The sequence below is a fragment of the Heteronotia binoei genome, chromosome 4 (assembly GCF_032191835.1).
Source record: "Heteronotia binoei isolate CCM8104 ecotype False Entrance Well chromosome 4, APGP_CSIRO_Hbin_v1, whole genome shotgun sequence".
Lineage (NCBI taxonomy): Eukaryota > Metazoa > Chordata > Lepidosauria > Squamata > Gekkonidae > Heteronotia > Heteronotia binoei.
In genome coordinates this window covers 133,046,707-133,070,071 of record NC_083226.1, presented here as the reverse complement: position 1 = coordinate 133,070,071, position 23,365 = coordinate 133,046,707, and the positions used below count along the sequence as shown (strand labels likewise).

General features: G+C 40.7%; 1 protein-coding gene across 1 annotated transcript; it reads right to left on the bottom strand.

The window, feature by feature from the left end:
- Positions 1-5,318: 5,318 nt before the first annotated feature.
- On the bottom strand, positions 5,319-23,352 carry LOC132569571 (pentatricopeptide repeat-containing protein 2, mitochondrial-like). The gene is made up of 10 exons (XM_060235785.1): positions 23,191-23,352; positions 20,645-20,737; positions 18,387-18,516; positions 17,604-17,721; positions 17,242-17,320; positions 16,611-16,702; positions 12,035-12,148; positions 9,190-9,264; positions 6,972-7,082; positions 5,319-5,612 (listed from the first exon to the last, which is right to left on the bottom strand). The coding sequence occupies exons 1-10, from the start codon at positions 23,303-23,305 to the stop codon at positions 5,388-5,390; spliced, it is 1,152 nt and encodes a 383-aa protein (XP_060091768.1). The 5' UTR covers positions 23,306-23,352; the 3' UTR covers positions 5,319-5,387.
- Between the last annotated feature and the right edge of the window lie 13 nt (positions 23,353-23,365).

Sequence of the window (23,365 nt, the reverse complement as noted above, 5' to 3'; positions counted from 1 at the left end):
CATGTTGTCTTTTGCAGAAGTGCACCTCGCCTTCTATCTTCTCTTAAGGAAATAGTTGGGAAACTGCTCTAAATGGTCTGTCTGTCTGCATCCTTTATGGCTCTTTGAAACCTTGCTAAAAGTTTGCCTCTTGTGCCTAATTCCTCAGCTCTGTGTTAGTATATCATTCATCCTTCCTTTGAGTTCGAGGTAGTATACATGCTTCTTTCACACACACACCAACTGTTTCTTCACAACAACCATTTGTGGTAGGTTAAATTAAGACTGAGTGCCCCAAAGTCATCCAGTGAGCTTCCTGGCAGAGTAGGGATTTCAACCCGGCTAACACAGATTTTAGTCTGAATCTAGGGTCGCCAATCCTCAGTTGGGGGCAGGGGATCCCCTGGTTTGGAGGCCCTCCTCCCACTTCAGGGTTATCAGAAAGGTGGTGGGGGGTGTGTGGAAAATGTCTGCTGAGCACTCCATTATACCCTATGGAGACCAATTCCTATAGGATATAATGGAGAATTGATTTGTCGGTATCTGGGGCTCCGGGAGGGCTGTTTTTTGAGGTAGATGCACCAGATTTTCAGCATAGCATCCGGTGCCTCTCCTCAAAACACAAGATTGGACCAAGGGGTCCAATTCTATGAGCCCCCAAAGCAAGTGTCCTTATCCTTCATTATTTCCAAATGGAGGGAAGGCGTTTAAAGGGTGTGCAGTCCCTTTAAATGTGATTGCCAGAACTCCCTTTGGAGTTCAATCATGCTTGTTACAATCTTGCTTCTGGCTCCACTTGCAATGTCTTCCGACTCTACCGCCAAAGTCCCCAGATATTTTTGAATTGGACTTGGCAACCCTAAACTACTACGGCATGCCATTTCAGGTCCTGGTCTGCTGTACTGAACAGGAACTAGTGTTTGTTTGAAAGGGACTATCTATACTAAGTAAGCTGATCCAACTACAGGGGCACAAGTAACCCAGCTCCTTGTACAGTGAAGCAATCAAGACAAGATGGAAGATGCTCCATTGGCACAACCTTGTTGTCTACAGAAAGCATACAAAAATGATCTTATACATATTAACAGTGAAGCTATATGCAACAGCTTCATTTTGTCTTAATTTGATGCTGAGAACAGTAATATATTGCGCGTTCAACCAAACATATTATACTAAATTATATAATCCACTGTGCCCTCTACTGGTTGTTCTACGGCAGAATACAAAAAATGCAGCTTTGCATTTATTAGGCAAAACTGCACATTAAAAAAAGAAATTATTGGAACCCTAGACAAAACAAAGCTACTGGTTTTACTTCATTGCATCTTTTTCTTCCTTTGACTTTCCCCCACTATTTTAGAAATTGTTTCCCTGCTTTTAGCTGCACTTGCATCTCTTCTATTAACATTCTGTACTGCCTTCAATTACTTTGAAAGGATGATTTAAAACGCAAGAATCTTGCTCAGTGAAGAAAACTGCAACCCCCCCCTCCCCATTACCAAAACCTTCAGGTGAGGCCTTGTTCTGAACCTCCTTTGCCTGTTTAGATTGGTACTGATAAGCACCCTTCTTCTAAAATTTGCATTCACAAGAACCTCCCTAGGCCAGCTCTGTTTGCATATGCACAAAACTAGCAATCATTCTTGGATTTCAATGAGCAGTAGGAAAGTCAGATCAGAAAGTGTTTTATTCACAGCTGGTATTCTTATCCAGTTTAATGTCATTAGTAAGGTTTGGGGAGTCTGATTTGAATTATGAAGTTTATTGATAATTTTTTTGTTTGGTTGTATTATAATTTTTATACCTGTAGGACAATCCTACATGGATCCAGCTAGCAAGAAATACATTTTAGAAATAATAGCATTTACAATAGCCTTAGTTTACCTTTACCTTTTATTTTATTTACCTTTTTTTGAAAAGGTAACTAGCTAGCCTAGAGAAAGGTCTCTTGTCTCTTTAATAGAGACTTAATGGGATATCATTTACTAGGTGATGTTATTTGTTATTCATTCGACACGAGCCAGGGCCTTCTCGGTGGCAGCACCAGAGTTATGGAATGCTCTCCCGGAGGCCATAAGGGCCCTGCGGGACCTTCCTACATTCCACAAGGACTGTAAGACCAAATTGTTTCGACAGGCCTTTGATGCTTAAACTGAGAGAGAGCTGCCACTGGACATCAGCTAGAGTTTCCGGTGACCAACCGTCTGAAAAACAGAACTGCCAACATAGTAATGGTACAGCACTGTGAAATAGTTTTTAAATTTTAATTGTATTTATAGATTTTATTGACTTATTGCTTTAAATTGTGTAAAGGAATGTTGTGAGCCGCCCTGAGTCCGCTTGCGGAGAGGGCGGGATAAAAGTTTAACGTAAATAAATAAAATAAATAAATATTTTCCTCCATGCCATGAAAATATCCAACTGTCCATTTCTTCACATTACAACTATATTAAAAGGACAGGGAACTTGTTTCCAGGCCAGTTGACAACGCTACATACTTACTTGAGGTTTAATTTTAAAACATATATAAAACCTAGAAGTCCCACTGATTTCAGTGGACCTTACTTTTTAGGATGTACAATTTGAGATTGCAGTTTTGAGATGTTTGCCTTTTGTTACTTTTTAGATCTAGTGTAACTCTTCCATGATAGCAATGCGTTCTATGAAAGTCTTTCAAGCAATCAGTGCTAAATCTCACAGAAAGATGTTCCTGAAAAATACACAAATGGCTTATTAGCGATTAGCCTATTTTGATTGTAGCACTTGCAGATCAAGCATCTATTGTGGCTTTAGGTTTTTCTGCAGTTCTCAAGATGAAAATGGACTCCCACCTTGCAGGTCATCTGAACTACCCATCTGTTCCTTTCCTGGACTTTTGCATTAGTCTGTTAGTTCTTTCTAGGGCAGAATAATTGTCCTATTGTGCCCCTATCCCACTGATTCCCTAATCTCTTCCAACATTCTATTTTCCCACATTCTATCTATTCCTGTTCCTCCTGACTCGTATCTCCTGACAAAAGAGAAAAAGGGATGTTAGATATTCTGTGGCTAGTTCTCATGAAGTTCTAAAAAGGCAGCTTCTGTGGTTGCAAGTCACTTCTTCTTTAGGAGCCAACTGTAGCACTAATGTATAGAAACTACGTTTTAAAAAAAAGAATTTCTCAAATTGCATCCTCAGGAAAGAAAATCTTGAACTTGCAGCTTTTGAATTCTGATGGAGTTGCAAGATTTCCTGCAACACATCTTTTCACAGTGAAGAAAGATGCACATGAATTCAATGTATACTAGAGAGCCCTATCATATGAGAATGCAGAGGGCTCACATTAAGGAGCATATGATACACTGCAGACACATGCAGTCATCCTGTCACAGACCATACAGATCCCCTCCAATGAAGCATTGGAGCAATAAATACACTCTTAGCCTATTAGAATAAAACAACTAAGAACAAAAGAAGCAGACTTCTGGATCAAGCCAGTAGTCCATTTAGTCAATTCTGCTGCTTCCCATAGTAGCCAACAAGATATCTAGCAGGGTCACATGCAGAAGGGCAGAGGCCAAAGCATGGCTCTGCTGCTCCCCCCTAGACTAGTAACTGGCACTCAGAAGCAACTACCCTCCATTGCCATATCCTTGTGCTGTAGTTTGGCAAGGATGGAGAGTAGCTAAAATGATATTAAAAAGTAAAGGCCACAGTTTGGGACTAGGGACACCTACTTCCATATGAACCTACCTGTCCATTATGGTCATCTTCAGAGGCCTTGCATCTGAGGCTAATAGGGGGGCAATGAGACTTCTCAATCATAGCAACAAAACTATGGAATTCCATTTGTTGTCTGTCCCCCTCCATCATTGTCTGCCACCAACAAGTGAAGACATTTTGGTTTGTTTAGTGTTCCCTTATTTATTCTCATTAAATCCCCTTTCTATTCACATGTCTTTTTAAAAAATAAGTATTTTAATCATGGCAATGGAGGTGGAACTAGTGATTCCAGAAACTGGGGTCTGTGGTCAGAGGAATCCGGTTGGGCCCTGACAGAACAGCCAGGGGCCTGGCTGTATCCCTCCCCCAACAAAGGATTGTTAATGGTCAGAGGGTCATCACATGAGTCACAACTGGGTAATTGGAGTGGTGGCAGCTTTAACTGTGGAAGGTATCCCATTGAGCTGGAGAAGATGTTGAAGTTGGAAGACAGCTGGTGCCCTTCCTGACACTAATCAGCCATAGTTTTCAACTGAGGCCTGAGGGCAGTCATGGAGAGGAGTTGGAAGAACTGGAAACAGATGGGCTTGATGTGGAAGAGAAAGAACCAAGTAGCCAGAGCAGGGAGTGCAGGAACTTGTCGGTAAAGAATATCCATCAGGGTGTTCTAATAAAGAGACTATGAGTTGTATTTATCTGATTTGCTCCTCATTACTGGAGGAATGGATGGGTGACGTCTGCCCAGCCTTCTATGGAACCCTGGCATTCCCTGCCCCGCCCCCCCTGGTGAGGCCTGAAAATTACCCAGAGACCACAGAACCTCTCCAGGAAGAGTCTATTTCAAACCATAGTGTTGGGAATATGAACCTATAAAAGGAATTCTTCAGATCTGTCTATTTAGGGCTAACCCATACATGAGGTGAGAGTTTTATGTCTGGAGTTTCCAGATACTTTTTAAAACTCAGTTGTCATGTCTATATTCTAGCTGGAACTTTGTGGGGGATGGGGTTTAAATTTCCCTTCACCTTCCCTTCCCATGTCATTTTCCAGACCTGACATGGCCTCAGGTAGCCTACTGGGGAAAGGTTATGAGTACCTGTATGTTTCCTGAAGGGGGCAAATGGCAGCTCCCTAGGACCATTTCAGATTTACTTATTAAAATATTTCTCTCTTACCTTTTCTCTTGATTCCAGGTTGGAAAAATGGCACAGGAGACCCCCACCCCACCCTAGTCCCATCTCAAAGCAAGTCTGAACACCTGAAACCTGAGTTTTAAAAAAAGTTTAGAACTCCAAACCAGGCTGGTTTGGACCTCAGAGAAATTAGAACTAGAGTTAGGATCTTACCTTTATTCTTTGACAGCGAGGAAAGGGAAGCAGCTTCGAAGACCTGGATATTTACAATCAAGCTGATACACACCTGTCAGCATCCCCACTCCCCAATAGTTTGAAGCATGACTGGGAGGAAGTGATGTAGACTGGAAATCATGTGAGGCCCTCAACAGGCAGGGAAAATGTTACCTTACCCTAGAGTCCAAAATTTCTTAAATGATTACCTGCTTTGAATTCATCACGGTCATTCAATTGACTTGGTTGTAGGTTTTAGAGGCCATACAGGAAAGCAGCTTGAAGACCTCTTTTATACACAACAGAGACATTTTATTGGGTACAGATCGTAACAGGAAAAAGGCAGTTCGTATGTGGTTCTACTCAGCCAACAAAGCAGAGCTTAGTGGCTTGAAGGTCCGCTGGCTCACTTGTCTTTGCCTTAATAAATGAGTGTAGCGCCTCTTTGTGGGTGGAGTCCGGCACAGCAAGTCATCCAAAGTCAGGGAAGTTATCTGTCCTGAGGCTTGAAGCTTGGCAAAGATTTCCTCAAAGTGGACACAAACGGTTGGGTTTCCCTCCAGCTTCTCCCTTGCTGTAGTCAGCTGTGAGAAGGTCAGAGCAAACAGGTCAACCATCATAAACGGAGTCATCATCTCTATACCACACACAACCAGGCACTGGATCATGAAAGTGTGGGGAAGAGATTCCCACCAGCACCATGCATGGCATCTCTGGCCCATTTAAGAAACAGCAAATCAAAACACCTTCCAGAAAACTGATTTCCTTTTAGCTGCAGCCTTGCAGGCCACTTCTTGTGCTGCATGACTTGAGTTGGTTCATGAGGTTCTTCCTGCTCAAGGGCTAAGTGCTGGAGGAGATCTGCAAAACAGTATGTGACCAGGGAGTGTATTGGTATACTTTTCCTGTCTTGGCACTTGCTGAATGAGAAACAAGCAGTCTTCCAGCAGCTTCCAAGTCAGGATCAGAATGCATATGGTAGACTGCAAGAGTCTTTAATGACCATTTAACCAATCTCCTCAGATTCACTTTAAAGTCAAATTTACATTTACAATTTCAAAGGCAAAATCTGTCAAAACATAGCAAGATCACTGGCTCATTTCTGCTTTTCAGAGCAGGATGAATAGTAACAGATTAAGGTGGGATTTACTGGTCTTTATGGTAACCTGGTCATGGCTAAGCAACTGGGATGAGATAATTCAGAGCTCCTTGTCAGAACAGCTGTATTTGTTCTCAGGATAACATCCCTGCAATTCTGATTGTATCAAGTGACCGCTGAGTGACTCCTCAACTGATAAACCAGGTAGCATAAATAACTGATGGAACTGATTAATCTCAGGTGTCTCCAATCTTTTTGAGCCTGTGGGCACATTTGGAATTTTGAGGGTTTGTCATAAGGGCCACCTCAAAAATGGCTTCCACTGGAGGCAGAAACAAACCAGAAATGGCTTCTGCAGGAGGCAGAGACCATGGAATACCACTCCTTACCTCACCTGGGAAGAAGGAAAGCCTGAAGGGGGAATGGAACCACACACAGACTAAGGAAAACCTGGGTGCTTACCAGTCCTTCTCTAGTGGAAAACTCTTTCATTTGAATGAGGGCAGCCCATAGCAAGCCCTGTCTTAAAATGACCCCACCCAGTTTCAAAAGTTTGGTGATCATCAAGGAAAGTACTGGCAGGCACCATGGCACTCGTGGTTTATCCTATAATAATAGTAAAACTGCAGCTGTGTAGAGATGGTTCAAAGGAAGTTCATAAGAAAAATGGCCAACACATTTTCACTTACTTGCCTGCAACAAGGACTAGAAATGTCAAGTTACTTTTTTAAAAAGTGTGCATGTGAGAGAGTTTTTGTAAGGTTCTTGAGCCATCTATTACAACACGAAGGAACAAAGGCCAGGCTGCTGAAAAGAGATCTTTCTTTCATCAGCTGCCACTTACCACCTGTATGCAGAACTCTGGTCTCTTTACAAAATCAGAACTGCTGTCTGAAGCTTGTTTCAGTGTCTGGACAAGGCCTTGTGGGTCTCTGGATTCGGCCTGAAGAAGAACCTTCAAAGAAAAGCACAATCAGACGTCAAGTTTTAACTGAGCTGTGTGAAAAAGGAAAATGCTTTCACTTCTAATACTTGTGTGGAGAGAAAAAGCACATACTGAAAATCCTAACAGCCATGAATGATTCTGTATAAAATCTCACATAACAAAAACAGGTGGGAAGAAATAGGAACCAGCGAAGAGAATAACTGGGACTGGTTACTTAACTGGGAAATATTACCATGCAGTCAACATGTAAGCTGTACTGCATTTAAGGGACGTGGACAACAAACTGCCTTCCACAATGGAGCCAGAAGTAGCACACCAAAAAAAGCAGAAGCATATTCAAAATCCAGGTCATTCAGACAAACCATGGCAGTGCGTATATTCCAACAGAAGGGACAGAGCTTTTGTCCTAAGTACAAGCAACAAACTTTCTGAGTGCAGTATGTTTATGCCCATCCCTCTCTCCCTACCAACAATGTACCACATTCTGGTCCTTATGCTGTGATGTTTTCCACAGCTGTTTTGTTTTTCTTTAGCCCCTCTTTCCTTCAATTTCCTACGTCATTTATTCCATTTCTAAGCCTTGATATTCTCTATTTCTATCTTTCAAGGTTCTGTTCTTCAGTTCCTTACTACTTTGTCCCTTGCTTTGGTTGTTGTGTTTCAGGCTTTTTGTCCCCCATCCCAGACTTGAGGTATCCTCCCTCCAAACTTTCCAGTCTTTATGGATTCTCCCCTCTCCAGGATTTGTATGAGCGGAACTGATTTTTTGACAGAAGATGGATTGTCACATGTTAGTCACTCTAGGCCTGAGAATTCCATTTCCATGGAATCTTTTGTGTACTGCATGTCTGAGAACATTCCATAAGAACATAAGAGAAGCCATGTTAGATCAGGCCAATGGCCCATCCAGTCCAACACTCTGTGTCACACAGTGGCAAAAAAAAATTATATATATACACACACACACACTGTGGCTAATAGCCACTGATGGACCTCTGCTCCATATTTTTATCTAAACCCCTCTTGAAGGTGGCTATGCTTGTGGTCGCCACCACCTCCTGTGGCAGTGAATTCCACATGTTAATCACCCTTTGGGTGAAGAAGTACTTCCTTTTATCCGTTTTAACCTGTCTGCTCAGCAATTTCACCGAAGGCCCACGAGTTCTTGTATTGTGAGAAAGGGAGAAAAGTACTTCTTTCTCTACTTTCTCCATCCCATGCATTATCTTGTAAACCTCTATCATGTCACCCCGCAGTCGACGTTTCTCCAAGCTAAAGAGTCCCAAGCGTTTCAACCTTTCTTCATAGGGAAAGTGTTCCAGCCCTTTAATCATTCTAGTTGCCCTTTTCTGGACTTTCTCCAATGCTATAATATCCTTTTTGAGCTGCGGCGACCAAAACTGCCCACAGTACTCCAAATGAGACCGCACCATCTATTTATACAGGGGCTTTATGATACTGGCTGATTTGTTTTCAATTCGCTTCCTAATAATTCCCAGCATAACGTTGGCCTTTTTTATTGCAAACGCACACTGTCTTGACATTTTCAGTGAGTTATCTACCACGACCCCAAGATCTCTCTCTTGGTCAGTCTCTGCCAGTCCACACCCCATCAACTTGTATTTGTAGCTGGGATTCTTGGCCCCAATGTGCATTACTTTGCACTTGGCCACATTGAACCGTATCTGCCACGCTGATGCCCACTCACCCAGCCTCAACAGATCCCTTTGGAGTTCCTCACAATCCTCTCTGGTTCTCACCACCCTGAACAATTCCATGATAACACACCCCACTACTAATCACTGTCATTTTCTGCAACACCATATAATCCCTGAGCACATTCATGTTCTACATACAAACACTGTGTCAAATTAATTGCAGTATAAAGGAGTATACATTTTTTCAATGTAGCTTTGTCCGCAGAACAGAGCGGTGTCTGCAGAACACATTTCAGTAAATGTGAGGATATAAACAGTGATTTTTTTTTCAAATTAGTACAAAATAAAGTAGGACTTGACACACACAAAAATTGTTCGTGGCAGTGGAAAACAATCCTTCAATTACTGAACCTCTCTTTCCAGGCTCAAGATGAGTAGGCAAAATCCAATAGACTTACTTTTAGATTACTGCATATTATGCTTCTTGTATTCATGATATAAGGAAAAAAGGAACGGGCTTTTGTGACATCATTCTAGAAAGAAGAAAACAGAAATACCCATCAAGCCATATTCACAAGACTATGCTTAGTATTTAATGCCATATATTTATGACCTATATTCACGTCTTCTATTGCATATGTTTCTCATCATTGCAAGAGAAATAACTACAACTTTTAGAGAAAAGTGTTCCAATTTTGTTTTGACAGGTATCTCTCAAAATGTCCAGCCAAGTCTGTAAACCTATTATTATCAATTCGTCCACATCTATGGGACATATTCAAATTTGGAACCAGCACATATGTTTACTGCAAGAAAGTCTGCCATAGATTTATGGGGATGATCAGTTTCTGTGATTGCTTGGAGTCTTTTATTCAGATGCTAGACTGGGTATCAACCCAATCTGACTCCCAGCATGAATGACCAGACTCTGTAAATAGAGCAGGTCCTCTAAGAGTAAAGGGTTCTCAGCTATGCAGGGAACAAGCTCAGATGCTGTGAGATTTTTGATGATGGGTGGGGATTAAGAAAGGCTTTGTTATTTGAAAAATTATCAGAAGACAGAATGACAGATTTCCTTGCTTCTTCCAATGTATGTACATATGAAGCTGCCTTATACTGAATTGGTCCACCAAGGTCAGTCTTGTCAACTCAGACTGGCAGCAGCTCTCCAGGGTCTCAGGCTGAAGTCTTTCAGATCACCTACAACCTGATCAGTTTAACTGGAGATAGACTGAACCTGAGACTTTCTTTATGCCAAGTAGGTGGTCTACCACTGAGCCAAGGCCCTGACCCACATGCCAGAGAAAGCTGTACAATTTAAAGAATATTAGAGTGATAAATAAAGATGCAGTGATTCTCAAACTTCTTGAAGTGAGACCCATGTTAGAACTTATTCTATGACTGAGATCCACCACCGCAGGCCAAGGCTCGGCCTCAACATAGCTGCTGTCAGCACGGGGCTAGCAGATATCAGGCACAAGCACTGGGTGTTGCTACATGGTAGTGTTATAGACTGCAGCTCAGCTGGGACCCTGCACCAGTGGTTCATGTCTGAGAGGCAACAGGCACACACTGTGCCCATCATCTTCCACTTCTGCTGATGAATGGGAATGAGCAGAGCCCTTGCAAAGGACTGGGGCCACGAAGTGAGGGAAGGAAGGAAAGTGACAGCTCCTATCCCCAATCCTGAGAAATGGGACCTTAGCAGCAAGTCGGCTATTACCTACTTTTGGTCACACTGGTTTAAAGGATTGTGGCTCATTGGTAAAACACACACTTTGTATGCAGAAGACCCTAGGTTCAGTCCCCAGTATCTTCAGTTAAAAAGTCTTTCGTAGTGGGCTTTTCATGCCCCGAGTCCCTGGGGAGCTGCAATTAATCAAGGTAAGCAATGCTGATATGATACATATTAGCTTCATATGCAGTGGCGGACTAGGTTGCCAGAAGACTAAGGGGGCCCATCCACAACTATAAAGCTATCATTTAATTTTTATAAGAAATAAATAAAAATTCCAAAAATGCGTAAGTGGAAAAAAGGTACAATTAAAACTTTTGCGAAATAGGTGTGTGTGTGTGCGTATATATAGTAAGAGCCCCGTGGCGCAGAGTGGTAAAGCTGCAGTACTGCAGTTGGAGCCCTCTGCTCACGACCGGAGTTTGATCCTAGCAGAAGCTGGTTCAGGTAGCTGACTCGAGGCTGACTCAGCCTTCCATCCTTCTGAGGTCGGCAAAATGAGTATCCAGCTTGCTGGGGAGAAAGTGTAGATGACTGGGGAAGGCAATGACAAACCACCCCGTAAAAAGTCTGCTGTGAAAACGTTGTGAAACAACATCACCCCAGAGTCGAAAATGACTGGTGCTTGCACAGGGACTTCCTTTATAAGTAATTACAGTGTACATATATTGTATATTTTACTGGCAGTATGCAGTAGATGTTAAATGTAAATACAGCTTGCATTTTCTCCAGGGAGCTGATCTCTACCAGCTGGAGATCAGTTGTAAAAGCGGGAGATCCCCAGGCCCCAACTGGAGGCTGGCAACCCTAAATACAATGTAAATTTTAGTTGCGTTACAGTAATAAGACTGGAATGTCTATTATATTTTCAAGGTACTAAAAGGACATTAACATTTTTAACATATTGTCTAATGTTTAAGGGGGCCCCACTTCATCAGGGTCCCACTTACCATCAGGCAAGCTGACACCTTGGCCAGTCTGCCAATGTTCATATGCTGCAAGGGCCACTTCTGACTCTTAATGTCTTTCTTCAAGTTTTCAAACCATTGAGTAGATGAGCCTCTTTGGAATGTGATTTTCAATTTAAAGCACAACCTCAGGAAAACAAAATCCACCTCTCATGAGCTCCCCCCTCCCCACCTGGGAAAAAGTCAGATAAAGATATGCCAGAATATTTATATGGCCTCAATGTATTTAAAAATCCCTAGGAATGAGAGCAAAAGAGTCACAGTAAAAAGAATACCTGTAGCAAATGTTTTGGTCTTTGTACAGACCCTAATAGCCCAAGTGGCTGTGCCAGGTCACTCCTAGCCCCCAGAGGAGGATGGGGGAGTAGGGTTGCCAGATCCAGGTTGGAAGACTCTTGGAAATTTGGGGGTGAAGCCTAGGGAGGACACAAACCTTAATGGGGTCCAATGCAATAGAGTCCACCCTCCCACACAACCATTTTCTCCATATCTCTGTAGTTTGGGAATGGGCTGTGATCCTGGGGAATCCCCAGGTCTCACCTGGAGACTGGCATCCCTAACCAGGTAATAAGACTATTATTCCCTCCACCAATTCAGCACCTGTTTCAGAGCAAATGCTATTGCAAAGTAGTACACTCTTCTTGGCATTGGTTCTCCTTTGAATTGCAGGTCTTCCAGTAATGTAGTACAAATCTTGCAAGATTTTGAGCTGTTCTGTGTAATAGAAGATTTTAGTACACATGTGATGACAGTATTTATGAAGATAAACACTTCCCACTGAAAATCAGACATCTCTCAGGCAAACATCTCTGTTCTGAAAAATGGGGGAACAGTCAAAACTGTACTCTCAAACAAATGAGGTATGTCCAGGACACCCATAAAGCTGAAACTAAGCACCCACAGAGCTCAAGAATGATGACTGCTAGAAATGTCTGTTTGAAAATAAATTTTAATTTTTTTTTTACTAAATTTAAGGGTATGATTATAACTGGAAGGGGTACCTGACTGCTCCTCTTTTCAGGAAAGCCTTTATCAAGGCCATAAACTCTTCACACGGACAAAAAATCCTACCTGAATACTTTCATCGAATGTATGTAGCCATTGAAATACTTCCTTAGGACACAGTCCTTCAATATTTTCCACATCTGGCAACAATACATACATTTGGCTTTTATACAGAGTGCGGTATATATGGTAATTGTTTGAATTTTTGGGACATTATTATATGATGATTTAATAATACAAAGTTGTAAAAAAACCCTTTTAAATTGGTAGCTGATATTCTAGTTCAAAGCAAGCCAAGTCACTTGCAAGGTGGATGAAACACTAGGTTGCAGGAGTTGTGACCTCTTCAAAATTGGATTTGGAGAATGGGGCACTTTCAATTTGCTACAAATAATAAATGTATACTTCCTAAAGACAGTTTCTCATTTATCTATACCTAAATAAGACATAAAGATAACATAAACATAAGATATACAAACAGAAAGCAGCAGATCATGATTTCTCACATCCATATGCCCCAATAAGCCTAGTGAGATAGAACTGACTAGCAACTTGCTCTTGCTTTTCATATACCTGTTGCAGAATTTTGGGTTGGGTCTCTTATGAAATGGGCACTAAGCTCTTCAAGCTCTTTGAGTTGGCCTTCTTTATGATCTTAAACATACTCTTTAGCTACAAGAACTCTTTCTGAAAGCAGCCATGCTTTTATGAAATGAGCATGAAGCTCTTCAAACACCTTAGAAGCCTCTATATTTCTCTATAATTTTTGGCTGCAGTTATGAACTTGGCCACCAGAGTTCTAAACTATTCAGCACTATCATGCATTCATATTGCTAACAGGGCAGTAGAATAGGGGGAAAAAAATTAAAAATCTCCTTACATGGTATGGCAGGAAACAAGATGGAGGAAGCAGCCCCAGTAAGACCCAGAAAGTAGGTGAAAAGTAGAAGGGAACTGGGGACAATCTGCGGTCAGATTGTTTTTGATTTGGCTGCCATTGTTTACAGTAAGGCACAGCTGTGACCTAGTAGATCTGATAAAGAGATGGGTTGAAGCCTTTCTAAACCCTGCACTTTTGAGCAGAAGGGGCTGACTGGATGAGAGGGAGGGACCTCTTTGTCAGTCTAGCCCAGAAATTAACAATCCTTGTTAATTTCTGAGGCCTCAAACATTGAATATAGAACATAGCTCTGCTAGAATGGGACTTGGAACTTAAACCAATAGGTTAAAGTCCCTATTGCTTTGGGGACTTAAGAGTTTTCAGTATGCTCTCTGCTTTATTGTATTTTATGCTTTATGCTTGATTGAATTCTAACTGTGTAGCTGTTTTCTGTTTTGTTTTCTATCCATATATTTTAAGCCTTCTATCTAATGTAGAAACTGAAATGTACTAAGTTTATCTAACTGCTTTGTTTTCTATCCATTTGAAGTCTTCTGTCTAAAGGAACTGTATGAGCAACTGTACTAATGTAATCTCTTGTTTTTCCTTTCTAACTATTTTTTAAGCCTTCTGACTAAAAGAAAAACTTGGCAGTCTAAAACTGTTTTGCTTTGAGAAACTTGGAGTCTAAAAAAGTTTATCTATGAGATCTTAAAACTTATTAGTGAATATGTATTAGCCTTCTGATAACTGCAGGTTGTTTTGGTAAGTGCAGGTTTCGATATTGGGTTTTATGTTGTTGGGGGTACAAGAGAAAACTCCCAACAATACCTGATCATAGAATCAGAGTTGGAAGGGACCTCCAGGGTCATCTAGTCCAACCTCCTGGACAATGCAGGAAACTCACAAACACTTCCCCCTAAATTCACAGGACCTTCATTGCTGTCAGATGGCCAGCTAGCCTCTGTTTAAAAACCTCCAAGGAAGAAGAGGCCACCATTTCCTGAGGAAGCTTGTTCCACTGAGGAATCACTCTAACTGTCAGGAAGTTCTTTCTAATGTTGAGCCAGAAACTCTTTTGATTTAATTTCAACCCATTGGTTCTGGTCCTACCTTCTGGGGCCACAGAAAACAATTCCACACCATCCTCTATATGACAGCCCTTCAAGAACTTGAAGATGGTGATCATATCACCTCTCAGCTGCCTCGTCTCCAGCTCCTTCAACCTTTCCTCATAAGACTTGGTCTCCAGACCCCTTATCTTCTTTAGATATTGTAAAATTATGTTAAACCCAATAAACAGGGGAAGTTGATTGAGAGCTTTCTTCTCAGACGGGGCTTCTTGCCTATGTGCTGCTTATCTTTGGGTTAAGAAACATCTATAGACTCATATAATTGCTTTCCTTTAGGTATCCATGTGACATTGGTGGGTGGCATAATTTTCTGTTGATTTAGTCAATGTGAAGAATGCTATAGTTATGTTTTAACAGAAGTTTAAAATGGAAGCAGGGATTCATAGAATCATAGAGTTGGAAGGGATCTCTAGGGTCATCTAGTCCAACCCCCTGCACGATGCAGGGAACTCACAAACACCTCCCCCTACATTCACAGGATCTTCATTGCTGTCAGATGGCCATCTAGTCTCTGTTTAAAAACCTCCAAGGAAGGAGAGCCCACCACCTCCCGAGAAGGCCTGTTCCACTGAGGAATCGCTCTAACGGTCAGGAAGTTCTTCCTAATGTTGAGCCGGAAACTCTTTTAATTTCAACCCATTGGTTCTGGTCCTACCTTCCGTGACCACAGAAAACAATTCCACACCATCCTCTATATGACAGCCCTTCAAGTACTTGAAGATGGTGATCATATCACCTCTCAGCTGCCTCCTCTCCAGGCTAAACATCCCAAGCTCCTTCAGCTTTTCCTCATAGGACTTTGTCTCCAGATCCCTCACCATCTTCGTCGCCCTCCTGGGGACCCGTTCCAGCTTGTTTATATTCTTCTTAAAATGTGGTGCCCAAAACTGAACACAATACTCCAGATGAGGTCTTACTAGAGCAGAGTAAAGTGATACCATCACATCACGTGATCTGGACACTATACTTCTGTTGATACAGCTCAAGATTGCATTTGCCTTTTTAGCCACCGCATCACACTGTTGACTCATGTTCAGCGTATGATCCACTAAGACCACTAGATCTTTTTTGCACATACTACTGTTAAGACAAATCTCGCCCATTCTGTAACCATGCATTGGATTTTTCCGACCTAAATGCAGAACTTTACATTTATCCCTGTTAAAATTCATTTTATTGGTTTTAGTCCATTTTTCCAGCCTGTCAAGGTCATCCTGTATCCTGTTTTTGTCTTCTACTGTGTTTGCACCCCCCCACCCCCAATTTAGTATCATCAGTAAATTTAATAAGCATTCCTTCTATTCCTTCATCCAAATTGTTTATAAAGATGTTGAACAAAACAGGTCCCAGGCCAGATCCTTGAGGCACTCCACTTGTCACTCCTCTCCAAGAGGATGAGGAACCATTCATAAGCACTCTTTGGGTGTGATCTGTCAACCAGTTACAGATCCACCTAATGGTAACAGGATCAATATTATGTAAATATTGTTGATAGTGCACTGAGAGCAGTGCTTTCTTTGTACAACCCCTCCTCCCCACCAGACGTGGCATGAAGGTCTGCAGAGAAGACTCAAAGGGCAGCCAACATACTTTGTTGCATTCACTGGTGCATGACAGAGTATATTGTCTGCCCTGCCATCTTCTCTGATGGCCCATTGAGAAGAAGCTGGCAAAGAGGATGGCAGGTAAACTGCAGAGAAGGTAGCAGGGTAATGGCTATACTCTGCTGTACTTCCTGCTGATGCGATTAGCAGGCATGACAGAATATATTGTCTGACCTGCTGCCTTCTCTGCAATCCCACTCTGCTTTCTCTGCTCACCTCTTTGCAAAGAGGTCAGCCAGAAAGAGGTGTTGGCAGGCACGCTGTACCAGCACAATGAAAGCCCTGAGAAGAGAGAGATGTCTCAAAAGCCTTTGCCTTGAACCCAGTTAGATTTTTAAAAAGAGTTTTTATCTAAAAGTCTCCTGGCTTCATAAATTCCTGTTTGAACCTTATCTTCACTGTTGTGATTGCAATGCAAAAGTCATCTATTAAATGCCTTGAGACTATTGTACTACAAGTAGACTGCAAAATGCAACTTTGGGACACTAATAGGACACTTTGGGAACAATTTTATCAAATACAGCAACCCAACAACATTTCTTAAATAATATTACCAGTTTGTAGCATATTGCAAATGCAAGCAGATAGGTCTCTTTATTGAATTTTACACCTTGTCTCTTCATTTCCAACAGCACCTCCAGAGCACCTGTCAAAGAGACTTGTTATTAGGGTTAACTACGAGATTTTGTCCTCGCATATCCCAAATACTACTGGTCGGTGGGGTGTGTGTGTGTGTGGAGAATGACTATCAAGTGACCTGGAAATAGTTACCATTTGCAACAAATGACTGGCATGTGAATTAAACATAAAGTGGTGCCTATTCCCAGTTGCACAGGATGGCAATCTCAAATTTAAGGTGATCTGCTACAGAAAAATCACACCGTGGCATTCAGGAAGTGTGACATGTACTTTGGCATAGCTCACAAAGCAAACAAAAAAAATTGCCTACATATGGGAAATTACCAGATAATTTAAAAAAATAAAATAAAGGCTTAATCATATAATTGCACATCTGATGAAAACAGCAAGTGGCTAAAAAGAGAGCTCTTCAATTACATTTGCAAAATGCATTACAGCTCTTTAGCACACAACAGCAATCACAAAACATCAAACTATTTGCATGTTAATTATAGCATACCATTATATTCATGTGTATTTTGAAGGCACTGGGTATATGTTACTTACATTCATAATGACCTTTTACAAACAACAGATCCATCAAAATATTGAATGACGTGCTGTCTGAGAAGAAGCCATGCAGAGCCTAAAGAATACAAATATAATCGGGGGGTGGGGGGTGAAACACTACAGAATGAGCCATAATTACACCCAAGAAACTCTTCATATTGTAGCCCATGTGATGGAGTACTGCTGTAGATTAAGGATCCAGATTCTAAAATTTCAGTGTAAGATCTGTGTGCAACCCTCATGTTTATGGAAGCTTGTGTGACTGCCACTCATTTTAAGGAGATGTGCACCAAGAAAAGTTCCAGAGGGTTATACTTCTTCATTAGACAGGGACAAAAATACAGTTCTGAACTTCTCACCTGGTCTTTGATGAGTTCTACTGCAGCTGCTTCAAGGTCCATTTCATAACACAGTCTCATAAAAAGAGGGCCAAATTTAAATTCCCCAAAAGCCATATTTTTGTTTTCTGCATGGTACCTGTACACAAGATATTGGGAGGGAGTGTGATTTGTTTTTAAAAGAGCAAGCCTATGAAAGGGAAAAAAGCCCCAGACAAATTCCAAAATTAGACCTTCCAAGAGATGGGAAACTACATACATAAGGGGATGAATGAAAACTTTACAGAACAAACCAGAGAGGTCAAACCTGGAAATATCATGGAACACAGAAAAAATCAACACCAGCAGACATCATTTTCTGGAATTAGCCTTGCTTTCTGTCAGTGACTTAAGAACATCCAGTCTTAAGTCATCCACAGGCCATTTTCCTCCCCTCCCGCAACCCCAACCCCATTACTATTACTTTTTGTTTTACAGTATTTCAGTGCAGTGGACCTCACAGAAAGGATCTAATTTGGCAGCAATTACTCAAGCATACAGTGTTCTTAAAAAAAAACAACAAACAATGAATCTGAATTATTTCTTGGCTGAATCAACCAAATCAAAATAATTTATTTACTCATGGTAAAATTGTCTTGGCCTCAGAGTAAAGACATGACAAGATGTCAAGGCCAGATAGGTAACCAGAAGCAAAGTAATTTACTTTATTTATCTTTAAATGACTTTGTCTGATGACTCAAATAATAATAAAGAGCAAAAGCTTTCAAATTAAAAATAAATAGGATTAATGTTAATGGATTTTACCTGTATATAACCTTCTTGGCTACTTCCACCTCACTTTCTGTCTGGCACAAATGCAGCAACATTTTCAATTCATCTTTGAGAATCAGCCTATTTTTCGTTAGCTTCTCTTCAACAGCAGTAAAATATGCATCTGAAATTAAATGGGCCATGATCAGGATTTTACAAGGTACAGCTTGACCAGTCAGCACAGTATCATACTCAATTTCTCAGATCCTTATCTGGTGTCCCACGCTGCATTTCTAATGTTCTCAGAGTACAGTCGGGAATGGTGTCATTAGAAGCATGCAATTCTTACCAAGTGGCATACTTTTTGTTTTAAGTTAAACTTGAACCCCCTTGGATCAGCTCCTTTAATCTCTTTTGATAACTTTCTTTCAGACTCGGTGGAAGCTGTTGAGAAATAATTACACTCTTATGGGTTTACTCCTCCAGTTCTATGCCATCTTGGGTTCCTGGGAGCTAACAAAACCATCAAACAAAGAATCTGGGATATAGCTTATCAAGATGATAGATAGAGCCTAGGTCCGTTCTTATCCAGATTTAGAAAATCAGTCAAAATTTTGTTCCAGAAAATTGCCTCTATGTCTTAGAATTTCCTAAGTATTGCAGAGCATTTCATTGGCTGTTTCAACATTCTGCCTTGAGCTCTGCTGCCACCATTTTTGTTTTTGCCAACTGAACATCTTCACTTTATGAGGATATTTGTTCTATGTATATCACTCCTATTTTATATAAAATCTAATAAATTTTATATATCCACCCTTTTTGCAGATTGCCTTATGAAATCACACTTAAGGTAGCCAAATATTGTGTTTTGTCTAAGCTGATAAGGAAGTGGATGCTTCCATTCCTTTATTAACTGCTTCGTATTACTAAAATTAGCACTTAATTAAATTAAGGATTTTAAATTGTTTTTATATGTTTTATTTGTGTTTAGTTTGAGCTCTTATATTAGCAATCATCAATAATGGGATCACAGTGGAGATACATTACAAGAAACAAACATTAACTGTGATGTAAGTAGGCTACCATTTTTTTATATAATTACTTTTTAAAAATAAAACTAATTTTACAAATATCGTGATACAAAAATCCACAGTACCAACCATAAGAAACAATTAGACCAATTTCAACAGAGCCCATAGTAATTTAGTAGTACAGCATACAAGTAACTTGTTAGAATAATAGACGTGTTTCGTGTTGCCACTTCATCAGTATTGTTAATGTCTTCCTTTTATTGAGCTGTATATAATGAAGGAGTAAGTCAGTTTCTTTTACTAAAAGCATGTGCAAAGCCTTCCATTTTATTGCTGGCCAAAACACTCTGCATACATACTGGATATAAGCACTAAAGCTTCATGTAGGAACCACCTTAAAAATACAAATAACAAAACTCTGATAAAGGTTGTTATTGGACTAATATGTGCATTTTTGGGACACAGGGATGAAATAAAAACTTATCTCCAAATTATTCAACTTAGCTATTACAGGGAACATAGACTTAAAACTCACTCATTGTTGCAATGTACTTCTCTATGTGGAGCAGGCCAATTATTTCTTTTTTATCTGGTACCAAACCTTCAATTCTAAAGTTGGAATGATGCTGTCAAGTTGTAAGCAATGCAGCAATGAGACAAAATTTATAAATTTCTTATAAAGAGTAATCCATTCTTCATTTTAAGCAGGAACAAAGCCTTTTCTTCTTGTTGCTGGCCAAAAAACTTCTAAAGATACTAACTACTGGTCCTTCTTAAGAGAATGTTCCCCATAATTATATGCAGCTGGCCATGCAGTCTCATAGCCCCAAAGGTGCACAGACATATCCAAACCTTAATCAAGGTTACTAACTTACTTATTTCAATTCAATATTTTTCCTCTAAGGCAACCTAACGATTTAACCCAGTACGCTCAGTATAAATCCACCCTGACTACAATAACTGTGCTGAGGTAGGAAAATGTTCAATGTTCTCAAATATTATAGCAGCTATATATGGATTTAAGCCATAATATATTGGTTTTTCTTCTGAAACAACCACTATATATCAGAAGCAGTAAATTAGGGTTCAACAAATAATCAAATTCTCTTGCCAAGGGGTAAGGCAAGGAGTCCTTGCTTATATGTGCCATTAAATAACCGATGCTTTACAATAATTCTTTTTCTTTTTAAAGTTAACACTTCCAAACTGTGCCAACTAGAAGAGCAGATTTCATAAACTAATCTGTGAATAGCTGATTGGGGGGATGCATGAAGCAATTACCTTTCTCACCATATAGTTGATATCCAATTGCCAACTTCTGCTGCTGAAATTCATGTAACCTCAGAATGTCTTCTGTTAACAGATAACGTTTTGCTAGAAAATAGAGCAGGAAAAAGGAGATATTTCAGAACACTTCATATACTTAAATTTTAAATCTTAGAGACTTCATTTAAATGTAACTGAATCAAGGAATCTAAAATTCCAATGACCAAAATTATATCTTTGGTCATACTATCAACTTTTCTAAGTACTAAGATCAGAGTGTGCTGTGAGGATTTCTTTCACTTGTGTAGATAATGCAGTTTCTCAGGTAAATATGTTGTCAAACATTGTTCTGTAAAGCATTGATAACCTTACAAGGAAATCTTCTTGCTCATTCTAAGACTTTTGTAGCTTTAAGACTGTTGTGCCCTAGTCAACAAGTAATTTTATCAGAGCCTGAAAGAAATGGTAGGCCAAGAGCCCAACCTCCCTAGCAAGTATCACAGCTATCGATCTCTTCAGAATGCTCTTTCACTCCTAGTCTGGTATCTGGAAATAAACAACACTTCTCAAAATGCCAAACTTGGAACAAGGGCCACCAGTTGCTGATCCTTGCTTTAGAGCAGGAATGCCCAATGTGGGGCCTATGGAAGCCATGGCAACCAATGACACCTTGCTCTGTGCCTACCTCAAATGTTTATTTATTTTTTTATTTTTATTTATTTATTCGGGATTTGTATCCCGCCCTTCCCACAAGTGGCTCAGGGCGGCTTCCAACAATTAACAATTTAAGTATAAAACAATTAAATGCTTGACATTTAAACATGTTTAGAAAGTGGATGGGGCTTTCTGATTGACCACTGAAGATTTGATTGGCTGTGCAGATTTTTTTTTTTAAAAAAAAACTTTGCTTTGACAGCAGCTTTGCTTTACTTTGGCCTTGGTACAAGAAACTTCACTGTGTGGCTCTACCTCCTGCAGGTAACTATTTGGTGGCTGTACCCACCACACTGTGTGGTGGGCACCCATGGGCTCAAGGAGTTTGGAGACCTCTGCCTTAGGATCACAACAAAGGCTCTTTTCATTTGTGCATGAACCAGCTTTGTTTTAGATTCCATGAGACTGTGCTTGTTTTAACCAAAAGTAAATGAAAAGTTGTGTGAGGTCTATGTTCAACCCCTTATTTCCACCTAATACATTTATATAGTCTCCCCTTCCATTATTCTTAAACACCTATTCACACTAACATGATGCAGGCTTGCATAGTAATGTAAAGAATCTACTACTAACTCTGCAATTGCTGGATCTTTCAGATTCAGTTTATTTTAAAGCACACACTCACAACATTTTTAATCCTTCTTTCTGCTTAGGGACTATATACCCACTTCTTTAAGCAACAGCTTCACACATTTGATAAAGAGGCCTCTGGCCCATGCAAGTTTATACTTGCAAGCTAAAAAAAAATTATTTCAGCTTTCATGAGATGAGCTCAAATGCATGAGGTGATTAGAGCAGCCCAAAGTTCTGAACTTCTGTGCTCTTATTGCTTTCTGTTCCAGCATCTGATGGGTTTGATACATAGGACCTTACATGCTTCCTGAGGAAATGTATCCTTAAATATATTATTGTTACTATTTTCTTCATGGAGAAGTGATGGACTTGAATGTTACCAACAGGTCCTGCTGCTCAGGGCTACAAACAACTTTCTCTCAGAATCAGTCATCCGAGGGGCTGGCTAAAGGTGGGGAGGCCTAGGATCAAATCTCAACATGTCATGAAGTACACTGAACGATCTTGTTGAGCTAGTTCTTTTTCTCCACCAGCCTAAACTACTTCACATGGCTGTTGTGAGGATAAAACGGAAGAGGGGGCTAAAAAGTAATAAATTTAAGCTTCTGGGTTTTTGTATCACATGGACCTGTATCTCCCCTCACGAAATAAAATGAAAAGTAATAAAAATAATGACAATTTATACTTGCACTTAAATAGATGTTAACAAGGCAAATCCCAACGATTTTTAAAGCACAAGCAGCCCAATGATACCTTCATACACTCCACAGGTTTGTGGTTCTCAAAATGTCTGCAAGCAGGTGTATTTATTTCGTGCATACTTTTAAGTGTTAGGCATGTCCCGATAGTCTTGACTCGCATACCTCGATCCCGTCAGATCTTGGCTGCTAAGCAAGGTCCGCCCTGGTCAGTATTTATTTTGCATTTGTCCTTTTATAGCTGCGATACTTGCTAGAGAGGTCGGGCTCGATTAAAACGCTCCGTGGGACCCAAAGCAAAAAGACTTCTATGCAGAAGTTGCTACGAAAAGTCATGTATCCGCAAGATCAAGGACGAATACTTAACAAGAACACAGCCCTATGAGAAGGACATGCCTCCCCCACCCTCACTTTCGGTACCACAAGCCCCAGGATGCGTCACTTCGCTCAGCCTAAACCATGGCTATCAAGAGACAGCAATGTATGATGGGACATGCGGTTCTTCGTGACAATGTTCGCAGCACAACCAGGCCAGCGCAAACGTCGCTCCCCCTCCTTCCCGTCGCCCTTCGGTACCTCCTTGCGGGCAGTTCCAACAACTAGAAGCCAGAGCGAGTTGCTTAAAGAACAGAGCCCGCCTGATCGCCTCCCGCAGGATTCGATTGGAACCTTCAGCGACTGCTGCAGCCATTCTCGCTCCGGAATGTACCAAGAGCGGACAGAGCGGGGCCGCCCACACTGTGCCCTTGCC

Bases quoted from the DNA above. Each gene is read 5' to 3' on its own strand.
- LOC132569571 (XM_060235785.1), bottom strand. From the start codon at position 23,305: ATGGCTGCAGCAGTCGCTGAAGGTTCCAATCGAATCCTGCGGGAGGCG. The intron at 20,738-23,190 runs GTACCGAAGGGC...TCTATTTTCTAG, and splicing joins TTGGAACTGCCCGCAAGGAG to CAAAACGTTATCTGTTAACA. The intron at 16,703-17,241 runs GTAAGTAACATA...TCTCTTTGACAG, and splicing joins TGTAAAAGGTCATTATGAAT to GTGCTCTGGAGGTGCTGTTG.